This window comes from Balaenoptera musculus, chromosome 20 (genome assembly GCF_009873245.2).
Source record: "Balaenoptera musculus isolate JJ_BM4_2016_0621 chromosome 20, mBalMus1.pri.v3, whole genome shotgun sequence".
Classification (NCBI taxonomy): Eukaryota; Metazoa; Chordata; class Mammalia; order Artiodactyla; family Balaenopteridae; genus Balaenoptera; species Balaenoptera musculus.
In genome coordinates, this window is record NC_045804.1 from 19,329,864 (window position 1) to 19,344,907 (window position 15,044).

Here is a 15,044-nt window from a genome sequence, read left to right on the forward strand (position 1 = left end):
CCCAGTCAAGCCGGATTCCTAAACAGCCTTCTGTGTTCACCTGCTCCCTGGCTGGGCCTTTGCTCTCGCTGTTCTCCCCTCTGAAAAGCCCCTCCTACTCACCTTCTCCCCTCACACTCTCACTATCCTGCGAGTCTATGCTCAAGCCCCAGCTCCTTTAACAACTTACCCAACTGGTCCAACCCACTGACCTCTTACTCCTAAATGCCTGAACTCATGGTCTATACCACATAGTTTGGCACTTATAAGTCACTTATCCTAGTTACACTTCCAGAGGGTCAAATGATGAATAATGGCACCAACTAGCCCATTAACCTCCATGTAGCATAGGGGAAAAAAAACAAAAAGATAAGACCTGAGATCCAATAAAATTAAGTTAAAAATTCATTCATTTTTCAGCCAATAAACATTTGTCAAGCGCTCTAAATAGATAAACTGTCAACACAGCCCATTTTTACATAGTGATCATCTTTCTGGACTTTTCATAGCCAATAACCATATTTTGAGAAGTAATAAATATACTAATTCTATAACAAGTTCTTCAACCAGGTCCTAAAGACCTGGGTGTAACCCATTCCAGCATTCTCGTTACTGGAGAACAAGAGATCCTTAGGTAGTCCCAAGCCTCATCAGCAAGACCGTGGCCTTCAGGCCCCATGTCCAGAAATACCCGTGTTCCCTCCCACCAGGTGAACTGTCTGATCCCGGGCTCTGGAGGGTTCCAACATTTAATATCTGCACTTGAGTCGAGAGGCGTATGGCTCAACAGGCCTGGCAGCAGGCAGGTACTGCATTTAAAGGGATGTTTTAGGCAGCACTCAAACACAAAAAAGTTATTTGCTTTCAGAGGAGTAACATGGAGACAAACACAGCGACGGATGGTGTGCCTGTCTTGTCCTCTCGTGTTTTCCATGTATATTATGTACTAGCCTTGCTCCCCACTAGCATGTACACTTGTTGAGGGCAGGGACCCTGCCACATGCCCCTTCGGTAGCCCCCCGCCCCCACCCCCAGCACCTGGCACAGTGCTGGGCATACAATAATGCTCAGTAAATACCTGTTGGTTGATTGGCTCGGGTGCCACCCTGCCCAAGTCCCTGGGATGTATGCAATGCTTATGGGGAGAAAAAAAAGGAAGTGGGATGATTTCAGATCCTCCTGGAAAAAAGTGGGATGGCATCCTGCCTCTCCCCTCTCAGTTAAAGAACCGGCTATGGGAGCAGTGACAGGTGGGGCTCAGGGAACCAGGGGACATACAGGCCTCCTCTAGTTTGGCGATGTGGAGCAGGGCCCGGTTCTTGGTGCTGCTGAGGGTCTTCTCCAGGCGCTGCAGGCACATGGCAAGCTGCTTCTCACCAGCCGCTGGGGTGCCGGCCTCCAGCCCCTCCCGGAGCCGCTCTGCAGAGGCTGCGGTGCAGCGCAGCAGCCAGTGGAGGGCGCTGAGAAGGGCCCGGCACAGCCCGATGCACTCCTCCGCTTTGCCGTGACAGCTACCAGGAAAGGATGCAAAATCTGTCTTTGATCCAAAGGCTGAAATCCGACCCACACCCATGTTCCCCAGAGTGCCTGGCACTCCCTTACTAGGGAAGAAAGTTGGGAAGCTTGCAAAGTCCTGGGGAAGACTGCCCTGTTGGCTTTCACTGGATAAGATTTCAAATGAGCTACTCCAAATAGAGAAGAGGCACTTTAGTCCTAAGGGAGTAAGTAGAAAAAGATGTGGATGGGTGGGTGCAGGTGAGCAGGTGGGAAGAAGTGTGGGAACCAACAGAGGTGGTCTGAGCCTATATGCCGGGAGCTTCTCCTTTACACTAAGATAATGCTAGAAGGTTGTGAGCTCCTCATCCCTGCCATTACCTCAGTCGGTCACAAAACATGTCCATGATATCCAGCAAAGCCTGGACACACAGGTCCCGGGAAAAGTCATCAAACTGTGGAGAGAACAGTGGCGATGCGACGGAGTGTCCCGGTCACCCCCCGGTCTCACACGTGAGGCAGCGGGCACATTCAGGAGTCCTGCTCATCTTTCCTCCAACCCCAGGTTTCAGACTCGGCAGCCTTTCAACATTGGAAATTGGCTCCTAATTGCCAGTGCCCACTTCCCAGGATCCCCCTCCCTCTAATGGAAGGCAGCCGTGCCAGCCAGAGGCATGCTGTGCTGCCTGCCCAGCCACAGAGGTCACTCGATCAGAGCAGTCAAGGAGGTGGGGCCCCATCTGTCACTACCACATCTCTGTCCCCCTCATCCCCCATCTAGCTTGTGAGTGGCTATGGTCATACCTTGCTGATTGCTGTGAGGACAGAGGAGTAGGACACCATCTGGAAGGAAAGAAGAAAGATAAAGTTCAGACAACTGGTGTCTGAGAGGAACAACACAGTTGAGAGGAACAAAACACAGACACTTAAAGTTGCTCCTAAAATCTCAACCCCTTCAAGAGGCCTTCCACAAGCCCAGAGGCAGTAACACCAGGCACTGTGCCCCCTGCTTCCATCAAACTCACTAAGACTGACAGCACCAGCATAAACCCACTAAGAAGATGATATGGGGGTATTCAAAGGGGCCATGTTTCATGTTCACCTGCCACACACTGTCCACCGTATAGTACAAGGTTTGACTGCTGGTGGGCAGAAGAATGGACACGAGTGAGGTCATGTTACTCTACTCCTGCAACTCCTACCAAGGGTGATTTTATCTGGACAAGAATGGAGACATACGAACTGTTCCTGCAATGAATAGGTAGTAACTCCACTTTGAAATAGGAAGTGAATTTCAATACACATACTCATTCTCTAGGATACCTCCAGGACACCACCCAAAGCTGAAATCCTTTCTCGGTGCTCCAAGTAATCCCCTTAGACCCATCATTACACAGTGGGTACCTGCTGCCCCCACCAAACTAGGAGCTCCTTGAAGACAAGGGTGCTTAGGGAGGGTGGGAGGGAGACGCAAGAGAGAGGAGATATGGGGATATATGTATACATATAGCTGATTCACTTTGTTATACGGCAGAAGCTAACACAACGTTGTAAAGCAATTATACTCCAATAAAGATGTTAAAAAAAAAAAAAGACAAGGGTGCTTTTACTCAGTGACCACCATCAACTTGTTAATGTTTGTAGAATGAATAAGTAAAACACACCCTTAGATCAATATTTCTCAAAGTAGCTTCCAAAGCTGCAATGTCCAATAGGGAAGCCACTAGCCACATATGGCTGTTTAAATTAAAGTTAAATAACATTAAAAATTCAGTTCCTTAGTCATAGTAACCACATTTCAGGTGCTCAACAGCCACATGGGGCTAGTGGCTGCTGTATTGGACAGCGCAGATATAAAACATTTTTATCACTGTAGAAAGTTCTATTGGGTGATGCTGTTCCAAAGGGTCCTCAAGATGTTAAAAACTTTTACACATGCACACACATGCACAGAGCTTCTGTGTGATATGAATCTGAGAAACCCTGAAATAAACATATACAAAGAGCTTTCTTTAAAGGGTTCTTTTAGAAAAGAGCTTTCTTTACTGTAGGACTGCTCTTACCCATAATAATATACTTGTATACAATGAGACTCTCTAAGATCACTGGAGACGAAGCAAGCAATATTTTTCCAATTTATTTGACCAAGGAATCTCATTTAACTAGTATCTGCAAAACACATTTTGCAAAATGCCATCTGAACAGCAAGATCCCTGAGAACAGAAATCGTGTTAAATTTATATGTTTCCCTAGAACCTAGTCTGGGGCCTACCACATAGTAGGACTGCTTTGGTTTGATGAATTCTGTAACTAGCATTCTGAAAAAATTTTACCTTAACACAAATTTCTATTAGTAAAACCTATTATCACCATTATAAGATTGGAGATGTAGTTCAAAAGAAATAATCTGTCCTGAATGAAATCAAACCTTACAGAGAGCTTTTAAGTTGTCATATTTTTAAAAAATAATTATAGCATGCTGATCAAATATGAATAATACTATAGAAAATAGTTACAACTCTATACTCAAAATCAGTGGCAAAATATACCAAAATAAAAAGCAGAATACAATGCCAGAAACTGTCAGGATAATCACCTGCCTCACAGGTTGTCTTCACTAGAGGAAAAGAAATTTCCAAAGATTTAAGAAGAAAGCTAGGGCTTCCCTGGTGGCGCAGTGGTTAAGAATCAGCCTGCCAAGGCAGGGGACATGGGTTCGAGCCCTGGTCCAGGAAGATCTCACATGCCGCGGAGCAACTAAGCCCGTGCATCACAACTACTGAGCCTACGCTCTAGAGCCCGCAAGCCAGAACTACTGAAGCCCGCGAGCCGCAACTACTGAAGCCTGTGCACCTAGAGCCCGTGCTCCGCAGCAAGAGAAGCCACTGCAATGAGAAGCCCGTGCACCGCAAGGAAGAGTAGCCCCCGCTCGCCGCAACTAGAGAAAGCCCGCGTGCAGCAAAGAAGAGCCAACGTAGCCAAAAATAACAAATAAATTTTTTAAAAAAAAAGAAGAAAGCTAAGTCACCCTCAATGACTCAGTATGGCAAATTTTACATGCTTGGCAATGCCTTCCATGTATAATTTCTCCCTCACATGAACAGGCTGCTCTCTGTTCAGACATTTTTTAACCAGTATTCTTGGATAAAGAGGAGCAAAACACACAGAGGATTTAAATACACAATTAGTGTTTAGTGCCACTCTCAGCGGGTCATGCTGTGAAGCACTAGCTGGTGTTTGACAGGGACCAGAAAGTTGGGAGCCTGCCTGGCAGGATGACCATAACGTTCCAGGCGAGTGTTTGTTTATTTATAACTGATGTCCCCATAGCAAGAGCTTGGCAGTGAACTGAACCTTGCTGGATACCAACCTGAAGGGGGAGCTGGATGTTTCCACTAGAAGCTGACCCCAAACTACCACAAGAGAAAGCCCCAATTCTGTACGTTCTCAGGGATGTTGTTAGTTACTATGAATTTATCGTCTCCAAATTCAGAATTGTGTTCAGTGAATTTCTGCTAACAGTATCAATAAAGCCCTCTACTCTAAAGACCTAAAAATACTTCCCACATGGTGAACTGTTTTTCACAGCAGGACTTATAACTTATCTCAGTCCTACTATATCTATCAACGGAGAAGCTCTAAACTACCACCAGCCCCCGAGGCTGGAGCCCATTGACACGGCCCAGTGCACACCTGGCCAGCCCAGAGAGACCCTGCAGCTGCTCTCTAATCCCCCTTCTCTTCTTCATATTCGACGCCTTCAACTACTCCGAAGTGCCCTCTACATGCACAGCACTGGACCAAAGAGCCTCTTGACTCCGAGGGAAGAATAAATTACTAATTTTGCATAGCACTTTACAAGTCAGGGAGGTCTTGCATATATATTTATTTCTCACTCACTGGTACTTCAGGCTCTTCCTATCTCTTGCCTTTGCCACCAGTTTACACATCTCAAGATTCTTCTCTTTTTAAAAGAAACTCCCGCAGACCCTATACTTCCAACTAACCACCACGCCCTCTTCACAGTCATAGGAGTTCTCTACACTCTACCTCCCCACCTTCCATTCACAATGCGACCCACTCCAATCACTTCTGTCCTTCCCACCACATGAAATCTCTCATTAAGCTCATCAACAAACTTGTTAAACCCCATGGATACTTCTCAGTTATGATCTCACTGACCTCTCAGCAGCATCTCACACCAGGAAACACCTCCTCATCCTTTGGTCCTCTCCTCCCTGGGCTTTTCTTTTTTGGCCACGCCTTGAGGCATGCTGAATCTTAGTTCCCCAACCAGGGATCGAACCCCCGCCCCCTGCATTGGAAGCACGGAGTCTTAACCACTGGACTGCCAGGGAAGTCCCCCCTGGGCTTTTCTTGATACCACACTCCCTTGTTTTCCTTCTCTCCTCACTGGTCCCTTCTTTTCAGTCTCATATCAGGAATTCTTTTCCTATGTGTGTTCCTTAAATGTGACTGGTTCCTTAGAAATATGGCTTGGGTCACTTCTTTGCTCCCTCTGCACGCTCTCTCTGGGTAAATCTCATCCATGCCCGTAGCTTCAATTACCACCTGCGGCTGACAACTCCTAAACCGTAGCTCCAGCCCTGACCTCTCCCCCTGACTCCCAGACATCGATGTTCTACTGCCTACTGAGTGTCTTCTCTTTGACAGCCCACACAGGCGCTTTTCACGAAAGAAGGCCAGAATCAAACAAGGCATCTCCACCCCTCATCTGCAACGCGAACAACAGTCCTGCTCTTCTCCCACCGTCTCCTTACGATCCCATCAGCCATCCAGATGTCCAAACCAGAAACCTAGACACTGGCCTTGACTTCTTCCTCTCCCTCACACCTTTCATTCAGTTAATCACCAAGTCCTCGCAATGCCAATTCCTAATTTGTTCTTGAATTCATCTTTTTTCTTCTGCTGCCACTTCTCAAGTTTATGCTAGTATCATCTCTTACCTGAATCACTGCAACAGCCGAGATCAGGGGCTGGAAAACAACAGCTCGCAAGCTATATCTGGCTCATCACCTTTTTTGTAAATAAAGGTGCATCAGGACACAGCCATGTCCACTTACTTCTATATCGCCTACACGTTATAGGCCTGCTAACAGAGACCATACGGCCTGCTAAGCTGAAAGTATTTACTATCTGGTCCTTTACAGAAAAATTGTCTCCCTGCTTTCTGTCTTACCTCCCTCCAACTCATTCTTCAAATTGCAATCAGAGTGATGTTTCTAAAATTGATCCACAAATCCCCCAAATCCACAGTGTCAAGGAAACCCCAATCAAAATGCAAAAGGCCTTTTTAAGGAAATTAAGTTGAGTCTAAAATCTGTCTGGAAAAGAAAATGCCTGAAAACAGCCAAGAAATTTTTGAAAAATCAAACAACTAAGGGAACACTTCCCTAACAAGATATCAAACATACTATAAAGGTATAGTAATTAAAACAGTGAAGTAGTGGTACAAGAATACAAATATGTCAATGAAATATACTAGAATGTCAAGAAATAGACCCTAGTCTGTAAGAGAATTTAAGATATGACAAAGAATGGCCTATTCAACAAAGGCAATTGAGCCAATTGTCCATCTATTTGGAAAAATAAATAAATTTGGATCTCTTCCTCACACCAGAATAAGTTTTAAATGGATAAAACAAAGTGAAGTGTTGGCAGAAATTAAGGACTATATTTTGATCCTTGGAGCAGGGAAGCCCTTATGCAAGACAAAAGCCATATAGAGGAAAAAGTGGTTAAATCTGACAACAAATACATATTTAAAATTCTGGGGAGGGACCTCCCTGGTGGTCCAATGGTCAAGAATCCACCTTCCAATGCAGGGGACGCGGGTTCGATCCCTGGTCGGGCAACTAAGATCCCACATACCGTGGGGCAACTAAGGCCATGCGCTCTAGAGCCCGTGAGCCAGAACTAGACAGAAGTCCGCGCCCACAACGAAGATCCTGTGTGCCGCAACTAAGACCCGATGCAGCCAAATAAATAAATATTTTTAAAATTAATAATAAAATAAAATTCTGGGGAATTCCCTGGTAGTCCAGTGGTTAGGACTCCATGCTTTCACTGCCGAGGGCCTGGGTTCAATGCCTGCTTGGGTAACTAAGATCCTGCAAGGCACACGGTGCAGCCAAAATAAACAAATAAATAAATAAAATTCTGCATGCTAAAAAAAATAAAATGATAAAGTAAAAAAGTGATAGAAAATTTAAAACATAAAAAACAGACAATGATTACAAGATAGAATATACTAAAAGACTTAAACATCAGTAAGAATTCTTGGAGTGATGAAAATGTTCTAAATTGACTGTAGTGATGTTTGCACAATTCTAAATATACTAAAAACCAGTGAATTGTACACCTTAAATGGGTAAACTGTATGGTATGTGATTTATATCTCAAATAAAGCTGTTACTAAAAAATTTAAGAAAACAAACTAATGACAGAAAAATGGGCAAATGATATTCACAAGTAATTCACAGAATATACACAGAGAGCCAATAAACATATGAAAAAATATGCTCAATATCACAATCATGGAAATACGTCTTATAACATGTTGTAATTTTTTGCCTCTCTAGAAAATAATCTTAAAAGATTCAACCTTGGCAAAGGTGTGGGGAAATACTATCAAGCACTATGGGGCAGGTGTAAACTGATACAATCCTTTTTTTGAGGGCAATCTGCAGGATCTACTATAATTTAATATGTGTGCACTCTTCAAATCAGCAATTCCATTTCTAGGTATCTATCCTAGGGAAACAGTCCCAGATATGCAGAGAGGCAAGTACAAGAATGTTCAGTGAAACATTGACTATAACGGTAAAAAATTTAAAACAACTTAAATTACACTACATATGGAACATTAGGCAGCAGTTAAAAAGAAAAAAGTAGGGACTTCCCTGGTGGCGCAGGGGTTAATAATCTGCCTGCCAATGCAGGGGACACTGGTTTGATCCCTGGTCCAGGAAGATTCCACATGCCGCAGAGCAACTAAGCCCATGTGCCACAACTACTGAGCCTGTGCTCTAGAGCCCATGCACCACAACTACTGAAGCCCGTGCACCTAGAGCCCGTGCTCCACAACGAGAAGCCACCACAGTTGAGAAGCCCGTGCACCGCAACAAAGAGTAGCCTCCACTCGCCACAACTAGAGAAAGCCTGCACACAGCAATGAAGACCCAACGCAGCCAAAAATAAATAAATAAAAAATAAATAAATTTATTAAAAAAAAGAACAAGGTAGATGAATATGTGCCAACACAGAAAGCAGACTTGATGCCAAGAGGAAAAAGGAAGCATAAGAACCATGAGCCAGCTGAGGAATACTACTCAGCAATTTTTTTTTTTAAGATTTATTATTTATTTATTTTTATTTATTTTTGGCTGCGTCGGGTCTTAGTTGCGGCACATGGGATCTCTGTTGAGGCATGCAGGATCTTTTGTTGCGGGTGCGCAGGCTTCTCTCTAGTTGCGGCGTGCGGGTTTTCTCTTTGGTTGTGGCGCACAGGCTCCAGGGCTCGTGGGCTCCGTAGTTGTGGCATGCGGGTTCCAGAGCGCATGGACCCTGTAGTTTGCAGCACACAGGCTCTCTAGTTGAGGCGTGCGAGCTCAGTAGTTGTGGCATGCGGGCTTAGTTGCCCCGCAGCTTGTGGGATCTTAGTTCCCTGACCAGGGATCAAACCCATGTCCCCTGCATTGTAAGGTGGATTCTTTACCACCGGACCACCAAGGAAGTCCCTACTCAGCAATTTAAAAAAAGAATGAAGGGCTTCCCTGGTGGCGCAGTGGTTAAGAATCCGCCTGCCAGTGCAAGATCCCACATGCCGTGGAGCAACTAAGCCCATGCGCCACAACTACTGAGCCTGTGCTCTAGAGCCCGCAAGCCGCAACTACTGAGCCCACGTGCCACAACTACTGAAGCCCGTGCACCTAGAGCCCACGTTCCGCAACAAGAGAAGCCACCGCACCACAACCAAGAGTAGCTCCCACTCGCCCCAACTAAAGCCCACGCGCAGCAACGAAGATCCAATGCAGCCAAAAATAAATAAATAAATAAATAAATGTATTTAAAAAAAGAATGAACTACTGACATACACAACAACATAAAGCTCAACAACATTTATGTTAAATAAAAAAAGACAGCATTAAGAGTTTATACTATATGAGTCCATTTCTATGAAATCCAAATATAGGCAACAGTAATCTACGGTGATAGAAAACATTTAGTGGACTAGAAAAGGAAGATGGACTAGAAAAGGGTACAAGGAAACTTTCTGGGAGAATGGAAACATTCTGTATCTTATTTCGGAAGTTAGTGACATGGGTATACACAATAACTAAAACTCAATGAATTAATCTTAAGAGTTATACGTTTTATTGCACGTTAAATATATATATATATATAAATCTTATCACACTATTCCTCCACTTAAAACCCTTTAAATGATTATTCGTCACCCTAAGATAAAGTCCAAACTCCTTAGTATCATCCACAGGTCACTTATGACCTAACCTCTGTCTTTCTCTCTAAACCATTCTCCTCCTTGAAGTGCTAACCCAGCAGTTATCAAAATATGGTCCAGGAGCCCCTGGGGATCTGTGAGGTCAAAACTGTTTTTAAAATACTAAGATGTCATTTGCCTTTTTTACTTTTTTTTTTTTTTTAAAGCAATGGGATGCTTTGTGTATGCGTTTTTATATAAATTTATTTACTTATTTATTTTTGGCTGCATTGGGTCTTTGTAGTTGTGCTCAGGCTTTCTCTAGTTGCAGCGAGTGGGGGTTACTCTTCATTGTGGTGCGCAGGCTTCTCATTGCGGTGGCTTCTCTTGTGGCGGAGCACGGGCTCTAGGCGCACGAGCTTCAGTAGTTGTGGCACATGGGCTCAGTAGCTGTGGCTCATGGGCTCTAGAGCGCAGGCTCAGTAGTTGTGGCTCACGGGCTTAGCTGCTCCACGGCATGTGGGATCTTCCTGGACCAGGGGTTGAACCCGTGTCCTCTGCACTGGCAGGCGGATTCTTAACCACTGTACCACCAGGGAAGCCCCCCTTTTTTACTCTTATTCTCTCACAATTGTACAGTGGAATGTCCCAGAGGCTCCATGACATGTGATGACATTATGTAATTAAATGTGTCAACAATTAGAATATCTATATAACTTAGTAATGGATATTTACCAAATGACCAATTCACAATTTATAAAATCAGGCATGGGTAAAAGATCTATTCAAAGCGCAAGAGAGAGACCAATGGATTTTAATGTAGCAGAGTATTAAAAGTTCATTGATGTGATTTCACATCACCTATTGAACTTTAGCGTAATGTCAAAGAATATCCACATTTATCTGAAAGGCTTATTAAAATGTTCTTCCGTTTTCAAACTAAATACTTCATGTGTGAGGCCAGATTTCCCTCATATACTTCAGCTGAAACAGCCTACTGCAACGACTGAATGCAGAAGCAGCTATGAGAATTCAGCTGTATTCTATTAAGCCAAAATTACAGAGATTTGCAAAAATGTAAAACGATGCCACTTTCCTCACTAATTTTTGTTTGTTTTGGAAAATATGGTTATTTTTCATTAAAATCTTACTTATATTAACATATAATGGGTTTACTTTTTATTACTTTTAAATACATAGTTTTTACATTTCTCAGCTTTCATTTTTAAAGTGGTAAATATGAATAGATATAATACATCTAAACAAAAGCTCTGTAGGAGACTCAATTTTTAAGAATACAAAATGTCCTGAAACCAAAACTGCTACTCTAGCCATACCACATTATTTTCAGTTCCTAAACATCATGTGATGTTTGTCTCCCAGCCGTTGCCTATGCTTTTCTCTCTGCTTCGTACACGCTCATCAATCTGCCTGGCTAACTCCCACTCAACACTCACGTCTTGGTTTAAACATCACTCCCTACCTGGTTGCTCAGACTGGATTAGGTATCCCTCCTATGTACTCCCATAGTACTCTGTCCGAGCCTATATCATAATCCCATCCTGTGACTGACTGCTTATTTACATGCCTGTATTACCCACTATATTCCTTGTGTGCTTGGATTAGACCTTGTTCACAGCTAAATCCCCAGAGCCTATGGCACCGTCTGGCACATACAAGCATCTGTGAATATTTATTGATAGAATAAGTTAATGTAACAGTCATCATAACCAATGAAGTATTATTATTTTCACAAGAAAACTGAGGCTCAGAGAAATGATGTGTTCAAACAAATTCACCTAGAAAGTGTGAGCTGACAACTGTATTCCAAGTCTTTTACCTTCAAACCCTCATTCTCTGGCATAGGTGGAAGAGTTTACCTGGGAACTAATGGCATACTTCAGGTAGGACAGGATGAGAGGATTGGGGGAAGGTCCAATCATGGCCTGCTCCAGTAGTGCTTCTGCAAGGGGAATAACAAAGGAAGACTGAGTGGTTACAACATTTCTGGGTTTAACCCTCCCACCCTTCCTTCCTACTTCACTTGAGACCTGCTAGGTTGAGAATGTCCCAGGTGGCTCCTTTGGGAAAGAATTTCTTCATGTTGATTGCCCACTGGTAGTCACTCCATCGCTCCTTCCAAGCTTGCAAAATGGCTTGCTTCAGGTTCACCACCTTCATGATTTTACTCTGAGGAGGCGGGGCCGGTGGCGGTCAGCCTTGAGGTGGGAGAAGTCGAGCTAGAGAAGGGGCGAGGGGATTCTGAGGAAAAGAACGGGGGGCGGGGGGGGGGTGCAGCACAGAGTTAAATGGAATGGAGAAGATACAGGAAGATTTAAGGGAGGCAAAACTAGAATGAGAAAAAGGAGAAAGGGGCAAAGTAGGGATCCTGTCAGGTTTTTCCCTCCTGAATCAACTTTCTCTAAACTGGAGCACTAAGAAGAGGGTGTCAAAGGGGCTTAATACGAAGAATAAATGCGTAGCAAGGGGTTAAGCCAGTTCCGGTTGCCTAAATACTCCCTTAGCTCCGGCTGCGTCCCTCAGCCACTACCACCCCAAATCCCGATTACCTCCCCGCCACCACCCATTCCCTCCACCTTCCCCAACCCTGAAACTATAATTCCCCCTTTCCTTTTCATCCACCGCCTCACCAAATTTAAGCCTACCGGACAATCTAGCTCTAGATCCTAGGTACCGCCATTTTGGCACTTATCAAAGAGCTAATTTTCTATTGGCTGGGAGTAACAAATATGAACCAATAGGAATGCAGCAAGAGATCGCTCATGCCACGATGTCTTCTAGGAATTGTAGTTCCTTGGACTCCGCCAGCGAGGACGCTAAGCGAGGAACCCAAGAGACGAAGCTGGTCAGCTCGCATTGTTTCTCTCCTTTAGGGAAAGACTACTAGGAGCTGAGGCATCGCAAAGACTCGGGGGGCTTAGGGAGAAAGGCTCTCGAAAGGTCTCCCGCTATCAGGCATCGTCCAGTGACGTCACTATCGACCGAGCATTTAAATCACTTTCCGACACCCTTTCATTACCCGTAGTTAGTAGGCACACCAAAGGTGTGGCGTTCAGCAATAGGTTTTCTCTTTCCTGGCCTCTTTTTGTTCTCCTAAACCCCTGGGTCTACCTGAGTTCTTCTCATTTCCACACCTGTATTCCAGAAGTGACATTGAGTCTCTGTCCGTTGTACACACCTCACCCACTACTTCACCCCCAAATCTGGAAGTCCTCTCAGAATCTCTTGGCCCAGAATACTGCTTGACTACAGGGAGACGTAAGGAGGAAACTGAGGTTTAGGATATAGAAAATAAGGAAAGTTTGAGAAACTGTTACAGTCAAGAGGGCCTAAGGAGACACGATGACTAAATGTAACTTGGTATCCTGGATGTGATCCTGAAACAGAAGAACATTGGGTGAAAACTAAGCAATCTGAATAAAGCATGGACTTTCGTTAATAAAAATATATCAATATTGGTTCATAAATTGTAACATGTACCATACTAATGTAAGAGGTTAAAGGCAGGGGGTTGGGTGTGGGGTACATAAGGACCCTCTACTATCTTCAAATTTTCTCCTATAAATCTAAAACTGTTCTTTAAAGAAACGTTTATTAAAAACAATATGATGTCTCGCTTTATCCTATGGAACCATATTGTAGATAATTATGTCCAGTGTTTGGGGTATTAGCCCTTCTTCCTCCCTTCCCCGCAGTGAGAAGCCAAAAGCAAATGCTACCCACCTCTGACTCCAACATCTGGGCCTCATCTGAGCTTCCCTATACACAGCCCTCATCCCTGTCCTGTCCCGTGGACAGGTCATCGCTAACATTTACAATCAGAACATGGAAGCCTCCAGCCAGTGTCCTGCCACCCCTATTTTCAGCCCCACATCCCATACCGTGAGGAGCCTCATATCCCCGTCCATGAGTCCAAGCTCCATCCATATTTCCCAGTAACCATTCTTTGGTCATACTTTCAGTGGCAAAATCAGTTCTCAGATGGACGACTCTGGAAGAGCAGTCCACTAAGGCCCTGGAAGCAAACATGAGGCCCTCAGGGAAGAGAATAACAGGATCCTGGGTATCTGGAGCATAGTCTAAACAGGGAGACAAGAACTCCTGTTCTGAAGAGGAGAGTGCACCTGGAGGAGAGCCAGATCACATCCCTCTAAGGTCATGACTGCCTATGGCCTTCCTCCATCCCCATAACCCACCCACAACCGCTTCCACTCTGCTCCCTTTAGTGCCTGCCCAAGTGACACCACGGGGAAATGATGTTTATACAAAACAGCTGCCAAATATGTGTAGCCAAAGCTTCCAAAGCAGGAAGGAGGGAGAACCCAGACTCCTCACACTTAACCTCCAAAATCCCCCCAGCCACACACACACACACACACACACACACACACATACTGGAGACAGCCACAGACCCTTTTTCTCAGCAGTCCCTCACATATCTGGCTTCCCTTCTTCTCCCAGGCCCCTCACTCTACCTTTGCCTGCTTCCCTCCTCTCATCTCTTTGCTGTTACTGCAGCTTAGGGCTCCCCACCTTGACCCATCCCTGGATCCTGCAGCTCCTTTCCCATCCCTCAGAGCCCAAACTGCCCTCTTGGAGAAAAACTGTCAACTTTGTTACTGCTCCTGACTTAGTAGGTATTTGGTCCAGTCCACATGGGAGTGGAGAATGTTTGGGCCCTGAGGATAGTGATAGTCTGAACTCAAATCATCCCCTTCTGTCAGGAAGCTGGCAGATCTCCAGGGGGGCACCTCCTCCCCACTTTACAGTGGCAGGGAGGTGGCTTCTATAGTGAGACCGTCTGCCTTCCCTATCCCCCACCTGTCACCAGCAGCCCTTTCTCTAGGCTTGGCAGGGTTTCCCCAAGGACTGGACTCCTAAGGGTGTAAAAGGACTCCATTATTATTATTATTATTATTATTATTATTATTATTATTATTATTATTATTATTATTTTATTATTATTATTATTATTTTGGCCATGCCGCATGGCTTGTGGGATCTTAGTTCCCCAACCAGGGATTGAACCTGGGCCATTGGCAGTGAAAGCGTGGAGTCCTAACCACTGGACCACCAGGGAATTCCC

General features: G+C 44.6%; 1 protein-coding gene across 7 annotated transcripts in view; it reads right to left on the reverse strand.

Moving 5' to 3' along the window:
• MED24 (mediator complex subunit 24) overlaps positions 1-15,044 on the reverse strand; it is a 32,027-nt gene that overhangs the window by 11,668 nt on the left and 5,315 nt on the right. For 2 of the 7 annotated variants that reach the window (XM_036837687.1, XM_036837691.1), the window contains exons 2-8: positions 12,604-13,335; positions 11,989-12,199; positions 11,818-11,900; positions 2,278-2,316; positions 1,855-1,928; positions 1,258-1,490; positions 1,058-1,114 (exon numbers count right to left, since the gene is read on the reverse strand). In XM_036837687.1, coding sequence (XP_036693582.1) covers positions 1,058-1,114; positions 1,258-1,490; positions 1,855-1,928; positions 2,278-2,316; positions 11,818-11,900; positions 11,989-12,118 — 616 coding nt within the window. In that variant the 5' untranslated portion in view covers positions 12,119-12,199; positions 12,604-13,335. Of the gene's footprint in view, positions 1-1,057; positions 1,115-1,257; positions 1,491-1,854; positions 1,929-2,277; positions 2,317-11,817; positions 11,901-11,988; positions 12,200-12,588; positions 13,336-15,044 lie in introns of those variants that run through there. The other 5 variants (XM_036837690.1, XM_036837689.1, XM_036837688.1 and 2 more) reach the window with 5 other exon arrangements.